Source organism: Oncorhynchus kisutch, linkage group LG30, assembly GCF_002021735.2.
Source record: "Oncorhynchus kisutch isolate 150728-3 linkage group LG30, Okis_V2, whole genome shotgun sequence".
Lineage (NCBI taxonomy): Eukaryota > Metazoa > Chordata > Actinopteri > Salmoniformes > Salmonidae > Oncorhynchus > Oncorhynchus kisutch.
The window spans coordinates 13,658,114-13,672,356 of NC_034203.2; the positions used below are offsets into that span (position 1 = coordinate 13,658,114).

The 14,243-nt window shown below is 44.2% G+C and overlaps 1 protein-coding gene across 4 annotated transcripts in view; it reads right to left on the minus strand.

Annotated features, from left to right (window-relative positions):
* The window catches only part of LOC109874906 (ATP-binding cassette sub-family D member 3-like), a 17,983-nt gene continuing 3,740 nt past the window's right edge, over positions 1-14,243 (minus strand). Inside the window, exons 4-23 of one of the 4 annotated variants that reach the window (XM_031810675.1) lie at positions 14,007-14,095; positions 13,081-13,150; positions 10,920-11,017; positions 10,437-10,560; positions 10,174-10,230; positions 9,495-9,637; positions 9,301-9,370; positions 9,107-9,176; positions 8,883-8,980; positions 8,713-8,804; positions 8,015-8,109; positions 7,812-7,884; positions 7,641-7,704; positions 7,419-7,496; positions 7,168-7,323; positions 6,740-6,859; positions 6,461-6,565; positions 6,184-6,234; positions 2,378-2,434; positions 1-2,203 (exon numbers count right to left, since the gene is read on the minus strand). In XM_031810675.1, coding sequence (XP_031666535.1) covers positions 2,126-2,203; positions 2,378-2,434; positions 6,184-6,234; positions 6,461-6,565; positions 6,740-6,859; positions 7,168-7,323; positions 7,419-7,496; positions 7,641-7,704; positions 7,812-7,884; positions 8,015-8,109; positions 8,713-8,804; positions 8,883-8,980; positions 9,107-9,176; positions 9,301-9,370; positions 9,495-9,637; positions 10,174-10,230; positions 10,437-10,560; positions 10,920-11,017; positions 13,081-13,150; positions 14,007-14,095 — 1,788 coding nt within the window. In that variant the 3' untranslated portion in view covers positions 1-2,125. Of the gene's footprint in view, positions 2,204-2,377; positions 2,435-6,183; positions 6,235-6,460; positions 6,566-6,739; positions 6,860-7,167; positions 7,324-7,418; positions 7,497-7,640; positions 7,705-7,811; positions 7,885-8,014; positions 8,110-8,712; positions 8,805-8,882; positions 8,981-9,106; positions 9,177-9,300; positions 9,371-9,494; positions 9,638-10,173; positions 10,231-10,436; positions 10,561-10,919; positions 11,018-13,080; positions 13,151-13,790; positions 13,861-14,006; positions 14,096-14,243 lie in introns of all 4 variants that reach the window. The other 3 variants (XM_031810676.1, XM_020466963.2, XM_020466962.2) reach the window with 3 other exon arrangements.

The following is a 14,243-nucleotide window of genomic DNA, read 5'->3' on the forward strand; positions in this document are numbered from 1 at the left end:
TTGTTTCGAGAAATATATATTCATGTGTAGTTCAGCTCATAGCAATTGCATTTGAACTATCCTATGAAAACAAAATTCCCACGTCCTCAATCCCCTTTGAACAAAATAATCAAAGCTCAACTTGCAGTTCAGTTACTGTACCTTAACCTAAGCTGAGGGATTTTACTATAGGAGACAAAAAAAAAACAATACATTTCCAGGTATTGTAGTTGACTGAGTCAGACTAGCTATGCTTAAAATACAATTACAGTAACTGGCTTCATGAAAGAAGAATGCACTTCAGTGTTTAAACTAACTGCACTAGACAAACATTTAAAACATCACTTGATGGAACTCTTGACATTTCAATTCATTAAACATCAAAACTGAACATTATAAATAAAAACAATGCAACATTAACGTAAATAAAACAGGGGAGAAACTAAATCAGTAAGGCTAGCTTTTTAGTACATTAAACTCACCCGTACAGACTAAATCAGTAAGGCTAGCTTTTTAGTACATTAAACTCACCCGTACAAACTAAATCAGTAAGGCTAGCTTTTTAGTACATTAAACTCACCCGTACAAACTAAATCAGTAAGGCTAGCTTTTTAGTACATTAAACTCACCCGTACAAACTAAATCAGTAAGGCTAGCTTTTTAGTACATTAAACTCACCCGTACAGACTAAATCAGTAAGGCTAGCTTTTTAGTACATTAAACTCACCCGTACAGACTAAATCAGTAAGGCTAGCTTTTTAGTACATTAAACTCACCCGTACAGACTAAATCAGTAAGGCTAGCTTTTTAGTACATTAAACTCACCCGTACAGACTAAATCAGTAAGGCTAGCTTTTTAGTACATTAAACTCACCCGTACAGACTAAATCAGTAAGGCTAGCTTTTTAGTACATTAAACTCACCCGTACAAACTAAATCAGTAAGGCTAGCTTTTTAGTACATTAAACTCACCCGTACAAACTAAATCAGTAAGGCTAGCTTTTTAGTACATTAAACTCACCCGTACAGACTAAATCAGTAAGGCTAGCTTTTTAGTACATTAAACTCACCCGTACAGACTAAATCAGTAAGGCTAGCTTTTTAGTACATTAAACTCACCCGTACAAACTAAATCAGTAAGGCTAGCTTTTTAGTACATTAAACTCACCCGTACAAACTAAATCAGTAAGGCTAGCTTTTTAGTACATTAAACTCACCCGTACAGACTAAATCAGTAAGGCTAGCTTTTTAGTACATTAAACTCACCCGTACAAACTAAATCAGTAAGGCTAGCTTTTTAGTACATTAAACTCACCCGTACAAACTAAATCAGTAAGGCTAGCTTTTTAGTACATTAAACTCACCCGTACAGACTAAATCAGTAAGGCTAGCTTTTTAGTACATTAAACTCACCCGTACAGACTAAATCAGTAAGGCTAGCTTTTTAGTACATTAAACTCACCCGTACAGACTAAATCAGTAAGGCTAGCTTTTTAGTACATTAAACTCACCCGTACAAACTAAATCAGTAAGGCTAGCTTTTTAGTACATTAAACTCACCCGTACAAACTAAATCAGTAAGGCTAGCTTTTTAGTACATTAAACTCACCCGTACAGACTAAATCAGTAAGGCTAGCTTTTTAGTACATTAAACTCACCCGTACAGACTAAATCAGTAAGGCTAGCTTTTTAGTACATTAAACTCACCCGTACAAACTAAATCAGTAAGGCTAGCTTTTTAGTACATTAAACTCACCCGTACAGACACACACGTCCGTAAATGGTTGACTGCAATATGACATCCTCATACACAGCGGGGCAACTTCCTGTTTCCAGGCATAAACAACAGAATTCAAAATCTGCCCTAAGGAAGAACCAATACTGGTCGGTCTCAGCAGACTTAAATTTAGTTGTTTATTATTTCTGTAAGCAGGAAGTGTACCGTGCTGTGTATGATGATGCCATATTGTAGACCCTACCTTTAAATTGACAGGTTTAGGTATTTCTCTCTTGACATTGAGAGAGCGCTCAGTCTTCATACTCCAGCGTAACATTTTAAGATGTTAGGACTTGACCTCTGTGCTCCATGAAGTGCAGAATTACTTAGGACCATCTCTGTGTGCAATACTTGGCTATGGTAAGATCGTTATGACCCAAACTCCACCGTTTCCTGGGTGATGGGTTTGAACTCATAGCTCCCCCTTCCATCCATGTGCAGGTAGTACTGGAGAAGAGACAGAAATCACTGGTTAGAATTTGAACGGTATCCTCTAAGCAAATAGGTGATACATTTGCATTTAAAAAAAGGAAAAATAACAGGGTTCTGGTACTCACCTCCATTTTATTGGTATTATGTGCAGTAATTTCATGTTTCTTCATTCAGTGTGAAAGGACTTACCTCATGGTGCTTCCACAAAGACTTCCTGTGAGAAACCGTGAACAGCGTGATGCCCACCTAAGGAAAGGTAAATATGACATCCCATAAGCTCAGAAACCACTTTCTCAGCATCCTGTAAACATGCATCAGTTTCCTGGTTCTTTTTCATTCCTCTTTCACAATATGTGGAAGGATCCCATGGATAGTAGCTCAGCCCGGCATGTGAGTCAAGGTGATCAGAGGTAATTAAGCACAGTTGATGGTACTAATTACTTATTTTCTTGCCCCTACAAGACAGAGGAGGGAACCGGCAGTGGGGGAGACTGTAAGGAGGGGGTAAATAAATACATTTGTAAAAAAAGAAAAAAAAAAAAAAGAATGAGTGATTGCTTCTCCGGACTTACCGGACGGAAGAGAGAAGAGGACAAACTACCTCTTGGGAATGGCAACCACGGATCTGCAGAAGGGAGCTCTCCACGAACGGAAAGTAAAGGCAGTGACACACCCGTAATTTATGTTATAGTTAAAAGTGACTCACCTTTACTCACGTCTCTCTATCACACACCAAGGTCCGGGCCACCGCAGGGGGGCAGGAAAGCAGAGAAAGACAAAAACCAAGTCCAAGCCCGAGGTAGTAGCCCTACAAGGAAACATAGCCTCGTCCTCTGGAGCAGAAAAAGAAATACAGACCCAACGCCTCCGAAAACAGGGAAATATCCGATTGAGACACCTGCGAAGGGTTATACACGACGGAGGAAGGAAGGAGCGACCAGAGGCTACCGGATATATTTGAAGCCCCGTCAGAGGAGGGAACCTGGAAGGGATTCTTCTTGGGCACCCCCAACGGGGATGGGGAACAACCTCCACACCCCTCTATCGAGGTCGACCTGCCCAAAGAATGAAAGGGACAGTTTGGCACCGCTCAGCATAGAGACCCAGACCTACGGGATGCCATGAGGAAGGTGAAGGATGGGAGAAATGTTGAAATATCAGGTGAGCCCTCTCTTCCCTACTATTCAATCAGGCGCGGCCTCTAGTATTGGGTTGTACAGCGAAGGGGGGAAAAACAGGAATTACTAATGGTGCCTAGACCATACAGGGATACTGTCCTACAGCTAGCCCATTCCCACTTCCTACTAGGACACCTGGCACGAGACTAAACGATCGACAGAATCATGCAGAGGTTCTATTGGCCCCGTGTCACCCGAGATGTGGCCAGGTATTGTAGGACATGTGATCAATGTCAGCGTAGGGCCCCACCTGCGTAATCCTTTGATTCCTCTTCCCATTATAGAAACCCCTTTCGAACGCATAGCTATGGACCTCGTGGGCCCCTCCCAAAATCCATCAGAGGACACGAGTACATCCTGTTTGTCGTAGATTACGCAACCAAGTTCCTCTGAGGCCATACCCCTTCACAACATGTCGTCAAAGGGAAACGCCAAGAAATTGTTTGTGCTGTTCTCCCAGGTGGGCCTTCCCAAGATGATCCTAACCGACCAAGGAACCCCGTTCATGTCCCGGTTGATGAACGACCTGTGTCGGTTATACCAGGTTCAACAGATACGCACAAGCATTTTCCACCCACAGACAGCCGGTTTGTGCGAACGCCTGAACAAAACGAATTAAAAGCATGTTGAGAAGAGTGGTGTCCAGAGACGGGAAAAACTGGGAGATGATTCTGCCCCACATAATGTTTGCCCTGCGAGAAGTACCCCAGGTGTCCACAGGGTTTTCCCTGTTCGAATTGCTGTACGGCAGACCATGTCGAGGGATCCTCGACTTAGCCAAGGAGACCTGGTATGCCCAACCCTGCCCATTCTGGTCGACGATAGAACGTTACCCTGATGCGGGACAGCCTGTTGGCAGTCTGGCCCATAGTAAAGGAGCATATGGAGAAGGCGCAACAGACTCAAGGCCGGGCCTAAGATAAGTCAGCGACACCCAGGGAGTTCACCATGGGAGAGAAAGTGATGGTACTCGTGCCCACTGCCGAACACAGCTTGCTGGCACAGTGGGGGGAGCCCTACGAGGTAACGGAAAGGGTCTCACCGGTCAATTACCGCATCAAGCAACCTGACAGGAGGAAGAAGGTCCAACTTTCATATCAACCTGCTGAAGAAGTACCATGGAAGAGAGTGTGTGGCTTTGATGGCAGTGGAGGACAAGGAAAAAGGAGGCCCCGATACAGGTGTGCCGTGGCCAAACTCTCCTGCCGGGTATTCTCTCCCTTCCCAGGGCAAGCAGATGTCCTGTTTCACCATATCTACACCGAACCTGGCAAGAAGGTGCATATCAGATTCCTGAGACACGCAGAGTAAACGCTAAGAACGAGGTAAGGGTGATGCTGAGGATGATCGAGCCATCTACGAGTGAGTGGTTCAGTCCCATAGTCCTGGTCCCCAACCTGACGGTAGTATGAGGCTCTGCAATGACTTTAGGGGCTTGAACGTCATCTCTACGTTCGACGCGTATCGGGTGCTTCGCTCCGTGGCGCTGGAGGACCGCCCAAAGACTGCTTTCGCCACACCAGAGGGGATTTTTCAGAATGTGAGGATGCCCTTTGGACTGCGGCAACTTTCCAACGCCTCATGGATGCCATTCTACGGTCCCATAAAGAGTACACAGCAGCGTACATAGACGATGTGGTCGTACACAACGAGGACTGGGATAGCCACCTCCTGAGATTTGGGGGCGGTGCTCGTGAGCCTGGAGGCTACAGGGCTGACAGCCAATCCCAAAAAATGCTGCCTGGGTCTGTCCGAAGTGGAATACCTGGTATACACCATGGGGAACGGAAAAATACGCCCACAGGCAGAAAAGACCAGGGCAATTCGGGACTGGCTTCGGCCCCATACGAAGCGGAATGTCCGAGCCTTCTTGGGGATAACGGGATATTATCGCCGTTTCATCCCTGGATATGCAACCATTGCCACCCCCCTCACAAACCTCATCAAGAAAAACCTGGCAAACTGCGTAGCATGGAAGGAAGAGACGGCAGACGCCTTCCAGTTGCTAAAAGATAGCTTGTGCTCTGATCCCGTCCTGCAGGCTCCTGACTTCTCCCAAGAGTTTACTGTGCAGGTAGACACCTCAGATACGGGGCTCAGGGCTGTCCTAGCTCAGGGTAAAGGCGAAGCAGGGAGGCCTATTCTCTTCATAAGTAGAAGGCTCAGTGATCAGCAACAGAAATATGCTACCGTAGAGAAAGAGGCCCTAGCATTAAGTGGGCCCTCATATCTCTGCTACTACCTACTCGGGAGTAGGTTCGCCCTCGTTACTGACCATGTTCCCCTCATGTGGATGACCGGTAAGAGAAACAACAGAATAGCCAGATTGTTTGCAATGCAAGAAACCATCTCTTTCCATGCCATCCACAGTGCCGGATCGAGGAATGGGAATGCAGACGCCCTGTCCCGAAGCGACCAAGACGGCGCTTCTGGCGCCCAACCCTCCGGTCCGTTCCTGACGGGGGAGGTATGTGGAAGGACCACCAGGGGGCAGGCTGGTCCCACAGATAGTAGCCCAGCCTGGCATATGAGTTAAGGTGATCAGAGGCAATTAAGCACAGCTGACAGTACTAATGACCTATTCTCTTCCCCCTACAAGACAGGGAGGGAACCAGCAGTGGGGGAGACTGGAGGAAAAAAAAGAGTGATTGCTTCTCCAAAGGAGAAGACTTACTGGACGGATGGGAGAAGAGGACAAACTACCTCTTGGGAATGGCAACCACGGATCCGCACCACCACCTGAAGGGAGTTCTCCACGAACGGATAGTTAAGGCGGTGACACACCCGTAATTTATGTTATAGTTAAAAGTTACTCACCTTGTGTTCCTTGTTCCTGTAAAGAAGATGTGTTTTCCTTGTGAGATCATCCTTGATTGTTTGAGAAGAAAGAAATACCTCAATAGAGACCATTGTTCAATGTAAGAAAACCTGCTCCCCGACTCGTTTATTCCACCTTTCCACTTTAGAGCAACCTCAAAGTACTCGGTCCGCTCACAATATCTACTTAAATAATATATATTTTTAATAATCATCAATATATTGACAAATGACCTAATCATTTATCATCTGAATAATAGTCTGTGTTGCATCTTACCGTCCTACAGTGGCTGTAGATGAAGTCCTCCACATCGACACTCACAGCACTGGTGCACTCATCCAGGATGGCAAACTGGGGCTTATGGTAGAACAGACGGGCCATCTAGATACCACACAGAGAGAGAGAGAGAGAGAGACAGCGAGACAGATCAATGAAAAGCTCCCTTCACACATTCTATAACCCAATGTGCTTGTAAAAAGTCATCACAAGACAAACGCTTTGAAGAGACAAAAAATAAATGACCGACATCTTCACTATTATTTTCTTTGGACTTACAGCCATCCTCTGTTTCTCTCCTCCACTGAGGACGTCCATCCAGTCCTGGACTGTGTTCCAGCCTCCCTCCCGCTCCAGGATGTGACCTAGCTGGACGTTGTCCAGGTAATCCTTCAGCACCTGTTCCCCAGCACAACACACAAACACCATGTCACAGAGACATGCAAACACATACACACTCACGCACAAAGCTATGCGTGCTGTTTGCTCAACGAGTGTCTCTGTGTGTGTGTGTGTGTGTGTGTGTGTGTGCGTGCTCTGACATACCACACCCTACTGACAGAGGCAATGTATGACTGTTCTATTTGAGGGGCCTTACAATATCTTGATACAGTGAAGAGCAGATGTGATTGGATATATGGTCCAGTAAAGGGCTGCTGTGATTGGATATGGCCTAGTAAAGAGATGTGATTGGCTAGGTAGACTACCTTATCAGAGGTCCCCTTCCTCCTCTGGTCCTCCACTGTATCTGGGTAGATCACCTGATCTCTCAGAGAGCCTAGGGTCATGTATGGCCTCTGGGGAACGTAGAAGAGCTTCCCTCTCTCAGGTTTGGTGAGACGGCCACCAAACAGAGGCCAGAGCTAAGAGACAGACATCCATTAATACCCATGAGTGGAAAACTTTAACACAAAAGCAGCATAACAGGCCTTTTCGTCAAATTGTGGATCTCTTATACCTCTCCCAGGACTCTGAAGAGTGAGCTCTTCCCACAGCCGTTGGGGCCACATACCAAGACATTTGTCCCTGACGTCACCTTAGGTTAACAGATGAAGGGAAGGCACAGTTCATCTGTCTGCACTTACAGATGAAACAGTCCCACAACCATCATCATAGGTCTTTAGATTTCATGAATTGTATCAAATGGTTCAGTACGGAGTTGATCCTTTGAGATACTCACCTCAAAGCTGAGGTCTTTGATAAGAATGTCCCCATTAGGCGTTGCAAGAGGTGTATGCTCAAACCTGAGACACAAGGAAAATAAAATGTCAAACCAGGTGATGCCTACTTTATGAACCATTTCATCTTGTTTATTGTACTGCTATAATACATGTATCTGTTAGACACCTACTTGATGATCTGGTCTTTGTTGATGATTTCACCACTTCCTGGGACCAGGGTGATTCTATCTAGCGATTCACTATCTGAAAATGTATAACAAAAGAAAATCCCAAAAGCAACTTCAACTAGTAATACGTTTTAATTTTCCTGCATGACACTACTATCCAACAACATCAATCCTCAATACATTATCAGGGAACATGTAGTGGTCACCTCTGCCTCCCTGCTGAGAGACCATGGTCCTCTCGTATTTCCCAGAGTTCAGCTCTTTCAGGACCTTCATGATCTCGGTGATACGAGCGGTGAACCTGTAGGGGGACAGCAGGAGTCAGTGAGGAGGGGACAGCAGGAGTCAGTGAGGAGGGGACAGCAGGAGTCAGTGAGGAGAGTACAGCAGGAGTCAGTGAGGAGGGGACAGCAGGAGTCAGTGAGGAGGCCACAGCAGACAGAGGGAGAGAAGAACAAGTGGAGAGAGACTGGTGAACCATAAACTCTGAACAAGTAAACCATGGACTTACTGAACCCTAGAACCAATGAACCAGCTAACTATTGATCCAACGAACCAATTAACCATTGAATACACACCAATTGGTTCAATGGTTTACTGGGTCAACGTCTCAATAGTTTCCAGATCCGTTTGTGCTCTTGCTTACTCAAACGCTGTCATTGTCAAGCCAAACAGTCTGGCCTCACACCAATCTTCAAATATGAACGAGCCTTCTATCATTAATGAGGTCGAGGAGAACAGAGGATAGGATCCTGATTCGATAACCCCCACAACGACCCTCCAATCTCAAGGGTTATCGCAATAACTGACAGGGAGTCAGCATGGTAGTGCAAACAGATGGGCATTCAGGCTACCAGTGAACCGCCAAACCAGTTGTTTGATAAGAGCATTGTGTATGACTGACCCCGAGAGCCTGCTCATCTCCCTGCCAGCCAGGACGATCCTGCCCAGGGCCTGAGACATGCTCAGCAACATACGCCCACTCTGGTAATAGTCCTGAATGAGAAACAGAGAGGGAAGTTAGGCTCTGAACCATACAGAACACACACACACACTCCCTTTGTCTCTCCTCACCTCGAGCAGCTCAGCGTGGGTGCTGTGTAGGTGGCGTGGGTGGGTGTGGTTCAGGAACGGCCTGCTCACCACCAGGTACCCGACAACAGTGGCAATATCTACAGAGGTGGGGAAAACAAGTATTTATCTCTGCTACTACTAAACCACATCAGTGGAGATTATAGAAATACCGCAAATGATAATTACTACAAACTTCCAATCAATGACAAGACAAGTATTCTCACACTTAGCAATGATGCTGTCCACAAAACCCGTTGAAAAGCGGAAGACAATGAAATTGTGTAAATGGTCCACCTAGGGGTAAAAGGGGCAGAATGTAACGTAAGACATTGTATATCCACCGCAGTATAGGTCTTGTCTGACACCATAGTAAGTCAACTACCGCCACTGATACATTGAATGTCCTAAACCCTCTCACCAGTTTCTGGAAGGTAGAGTGAATGGTCTGCTTCTCCCTCAGGTTTCCATTGTAGAAGGCAATCTCTTCACTGTGGGAAACAGAACATTCAACCTTTTATTTTCACAGTGGAAAAAGAACACGAACGATGATTTGTCCAAAAAAAGCAGAAGAGAGGAGGAACAGTGGAAAGGAGAGGCGTGCGTCTGACTGACCTGTTGGTGATAAGGCGAGAGTTGACGAATCGGTACTCTCCCTCGTACCTCTGCTCCATGACCGTCATCTTCCCGATGGGCCTCCGCAGACGTGTCAGGATGAGCCCAGAGAACATCAGGTATCCTATCATACAGGCAGGGCCCTGTGGGGGATAGATGTATGTAGAGTAGAAGCGTTAGAAACTCTATTCTACTGTGCGGATGCATTGGGGATGATCATTTTCATGGTTTCAATTGAAACTAGATGTAGGCATAGAAGGCTACTGATGGGTTACGACTTCTAAACTTGAATATATGAAAAATCCTAATGTCACTGTGGGAGTGAGGGGAATGTAGAACGTTTACATTCTGTCAGAATATGTTATTGTTAGACATCAGGGATCCTATGGGGAGGAGAGAGGAATTTGGGTCCGAGGTCAGGTCAGATGAAGAGAGAAAGAACAGATATCACTAAAGTTCTGTTTAGCAACAGAGGTGTATTGGCTGTTCAGAGGTGTAAGGAGGAGACTCATCATCGGAGGAAGGTTTAAATACTGCACTAGTGCTTGTGTGAAGAGGTCTTTGTCTGTTCAGCTGTCTGACTCTTTGGGCGAATAAACTTGGTTTCAGCTTTAATAATCATCTGAGTTTTTACTCTTTATTTAGAACCTAACACTACATTAGACAGATCAATACTCACCTGTGCACCAATGGCTGAGGTCAACTTGAAGATGTACAGACCAATGTCCAATAAAGGCTGAAGGTGGGGGAAAAAAGTATACTCATCACAGGCGCAGTGTATGGTCAATAGCAGTAGATTGTATCAGGCTTTGAGCAGCATTTGTTGCCTCAGAGGATTTTTTTTAGTAGCCTGGTTGAGCCGACTGAATGGCGCACTCACCATAGTTTCATAAGTCTGAAGCATTCAGTCTGGTATAACCAGGCTATTAAAGTGCAGGTTACCTTGCTGACGTTGGAGTAGAGGTCCACCACACTGTTACAGAACCTCTCCACATCCTGGGTCAGCAGCTGGTCAGGGTTACCGATGCGGTTGTCCAGGTTACCAATCTTATAGTATGTGTAACCTCTGGAGAGGAGATTGGGGATGGGAGGATGGTGTGGTGAAAACATGAAACCCGAATTTGTCAAGTATGTTATGTATTTTCTATTACTTTGAGCTTCTGAAGTCATTGTTCCTCACATCAGTAAGTAGCTATTGGATTAGTGGCTAGGAAACATAGAGAATCACGGCTAAATCCTTCCAATATAACGCTATTGCTAAAGGCTAATCATCATCCAGAACCAAATCTCCTGCTACTCGATTTGGGTGACGTTTAAAATGTTTGCGTCTGTCACAAGACACCAGCTAATGGCAGACAGACATATGTTCCGTCTGTTTAAAGACACAAATTGTCTCTCCAAGAAGCAGGTATCAGAAGGACTTACTGCAGGTACTCATCATAGAGGTGCTTGGTGAGTCGAACACGGCAGCAGAGCTTCAGTTCATTCAGGCCCAGCTTCAGGAAGTTGTTGACTAGCGAGATCTGAAAACAGGGAAACGGGCCATCATAGTGGTCTCATTTAAAAAGAAGTGCATGACATTTTATAGTGTGAGTATACCAAACCAATGGCATTTATGCACGGAGTAAATAAATCAGAAGAATCCTGATAACCTCATAAAAACTCAAAGGCTTATAGGCCGGGGATCACCAGTCTGTTAGTAATCAGGCAGGATCTTTGTTTTAGTACAGACTCCCCCACAAACTCTCTCCCTAAAAGGCACAATATTAACCCCTACCTAACCACTATTCCCAAATCATGAGGTTACCCGTTTTACAGTAGGATCATAAGTACAGTTGAAGTCGGAGGTTTACATACACCTTAGCCAAATACATTTAAACTCAGTTTTTCCCAAATCCTGACATTTAATCCCAGTAAAAATTCCCTGTTTACGTCAGTTAGGATCACCACTTTATTTTAAGAATGTGAAATGTCAGAATACTAGTAGAGAGTGATTTATTTCAGCTTTTATTTCTTTCATCATGTTCCCTCCCAGTGGGTCAAAAGTTTACATACACTCATTAGTATTTGGTAAGCACTGCCTTTAAATTGTTTAACTTGGGTCAACCGTGTCAGGTAGCCTTCCACAAGCTTCCCACAATAAGTTGGGTGAATTTTGGCCCATTCCTCCTGACAGAGCTGGTGTAGTGAGTCAGGTTTGTAGGCCTCCTTGCTCGCACACTCTTTTTCAGTTCTGCCCACAGATTTTCTATAGGATTGAGGTCAGGGCCTTGTGATGGCCACTGATGGCCAATACCTTGACTTTGTTGTCCTTAAGCAATTTTTCCACAACTTTGGAAGTATGCTTGGGGTCATTGTCCATTTGGAAGACCCATTTGCGACCAAGCTTTAAGTTCCTGCCTGACTGATGTCTTGAGATGTTGCTTTAATATATCCACATAATTTTCCTGCCTCATGATACCATCTATTTTGTGGAGTGCACCAGTCCCTCCTGCAGCAAAGCACCCCCACGACATGATGCTGCCACCCCCATGCTTCACGGTTGGGATGGTGTTCTTCGGCTTGCAAGCCTCCCCTTTTTTCCTCCAAACAGAACGATGGTCATTATGACCAAACAGTTCCATTTTTGTTTCATCAGACCAGAGGACATTTCTCCAAAAAGTACGATCTTTGTCCCCATGTGCAGTGGCAAACAGTAGTCTGGCTTTATGGCAGTTTTGGAGCAATGACTTCTTCCTTGCTGAGTGGCCTTTCAGGTTATGTCGACAGTTTTACTCTGGATATAGATATTTTTGTACCCGTTTCCTCCAGCATCTTCACAAGGTCTTTTGCTGTTGTTCTGAGATTGATTTGCACTTTTTGTACCAAAGTACGTTCATCTCTAGGAGACAGAACGCGTCTCCTTCCTGAGCAGTATGATGGCTGCGTGGTCCCATGGTGTTTATACTTGCGTACTATTGTTTGTACAGATGAACGTGGTACCTTCAGGCATTTGGAAATTGCAGACTTGTGGGGGTCTACAATTCTTGACTGATTTGTTTTGATTTTTCCATGATGTCAAGAAAAGAGGCACTGAATTTGAAGGTAGGCCTTGAAATATATCCACGGGTACACCTACAATTGACTCAAATGATGTCAATTAGCCTATCAGAAGCTTTAAAGCCATGACATAATTTTCTGTAATTTTCCATGTTGTTTAAAGGCAGTCAACTTGTATGTAAACTTCTGACCCACTGGAATTGTGATACAGTGAATTATAAGTGAAATAATCTGTCTGTAAACAATTGTTGGAAAAATTACTTGTGTCATGCACAAAGTAGAAGTCCTTACCAACTTGGCAAAACTATAGTTTGTTAACAAGAAATTTGTAGTGGTTGAAAAATGAGTTTTAATGACTCCAACCTAAGTGTATGTAAACTTCCAACTTCAACTGTACATGATCAAATATACTGTATAGAGAGTGTCATGTGTAGAATTACAAAGTATAATGTTATATAAAGTTATATTTAATTTAAATATCCACGGTTGGTAAAAGACAATTAAGAAAACAAATAAGCTAGAAAAATTGTATGAAAGTTGCACTTACAAATGGCATGACTTTTATAAAGTTGAACAAGAACCTCTTGAAATCTTTTGTTGATCGACCAATGATTGCACTGCAAACCAACATGCAAAGTGAACACACACACACAATGTCACACAAAGGGCAAAAGTAGAGTAATACTTTCTACATTTAAAACCAGAGGTGTTTGTTCTGTGGATGGTCAGCCCCTTAAACTGACCCAACTAGTTGGGGCGAGAGTGAGATACTGGATCTTGTGAAAGGCTATCACCAGTATCCTGATAAATTACTGAACAGTGGAAAAAGCCACTGGTGAGAGGTCAACACAGCAGGATGGGGTTTACAAAATGAATTGGACACAAAATAAATTAAGGATAATCTAATTCATAACTTGGGCCAGTTTGGTCCTGTAGGGCTGCGAGGATATAATTTCTTTATTCATCTTGACCACCCCAACCACAAAATTAAACCTGCTCTAGAAAATAACCTACTGTACCAGGATTACGGTAAAAGACTAGAAGGTATGAAAAATACTTCTAATATGTGCAGGCACGCAACCCTTCAAGACCAGTGATGTCCACAAATGCAATTAAAGTGCAACAACAATACACAAGTGAATTCATAAGCACTTAATCATATTCTGCTACCAGGCACCACAAGCAGCACAGTGTTATGTAGGGGTTTAGTGATCGGCCAAAGTTGTTCATGCAAATGTAGCATGGACACTAGTTTACCCCTGGTATGGCAGCAATATAGTAATAAAAGTGCTTCTTAAAGAGATTGACATCTCTGCTAATGATTCCACTGTGGAGGAATAGAGAGGATGATTACGAGCTGTCGAATAAGACAAATAATGCTAAACAAGTACTTCATGTTGAAGTTGCTTCAGAAAGTGTCGCTGGTGTGAACTTAAGTGTTGGTGTGCAATAGGGTTTTCTATGCAGTCCTACCTCTCGATCATGGTTCCATTTTGGATCATCCACACATCACAGTAGGTTCTGGCCACCAGCATAGCAGCGATGAGGAGACAGTATCCTGACTACAGGCAGATAGATGACCAGAAATAGGCAAACACAAGTGAGTGGGAGATGTGTTGATGTATTGTGTAACATGTCCATACAGCAATTGAGAAATGATTTGAATCAAGATGAAAGTGTTAAAGCGCATTCAAAGTAACACATTTGTCA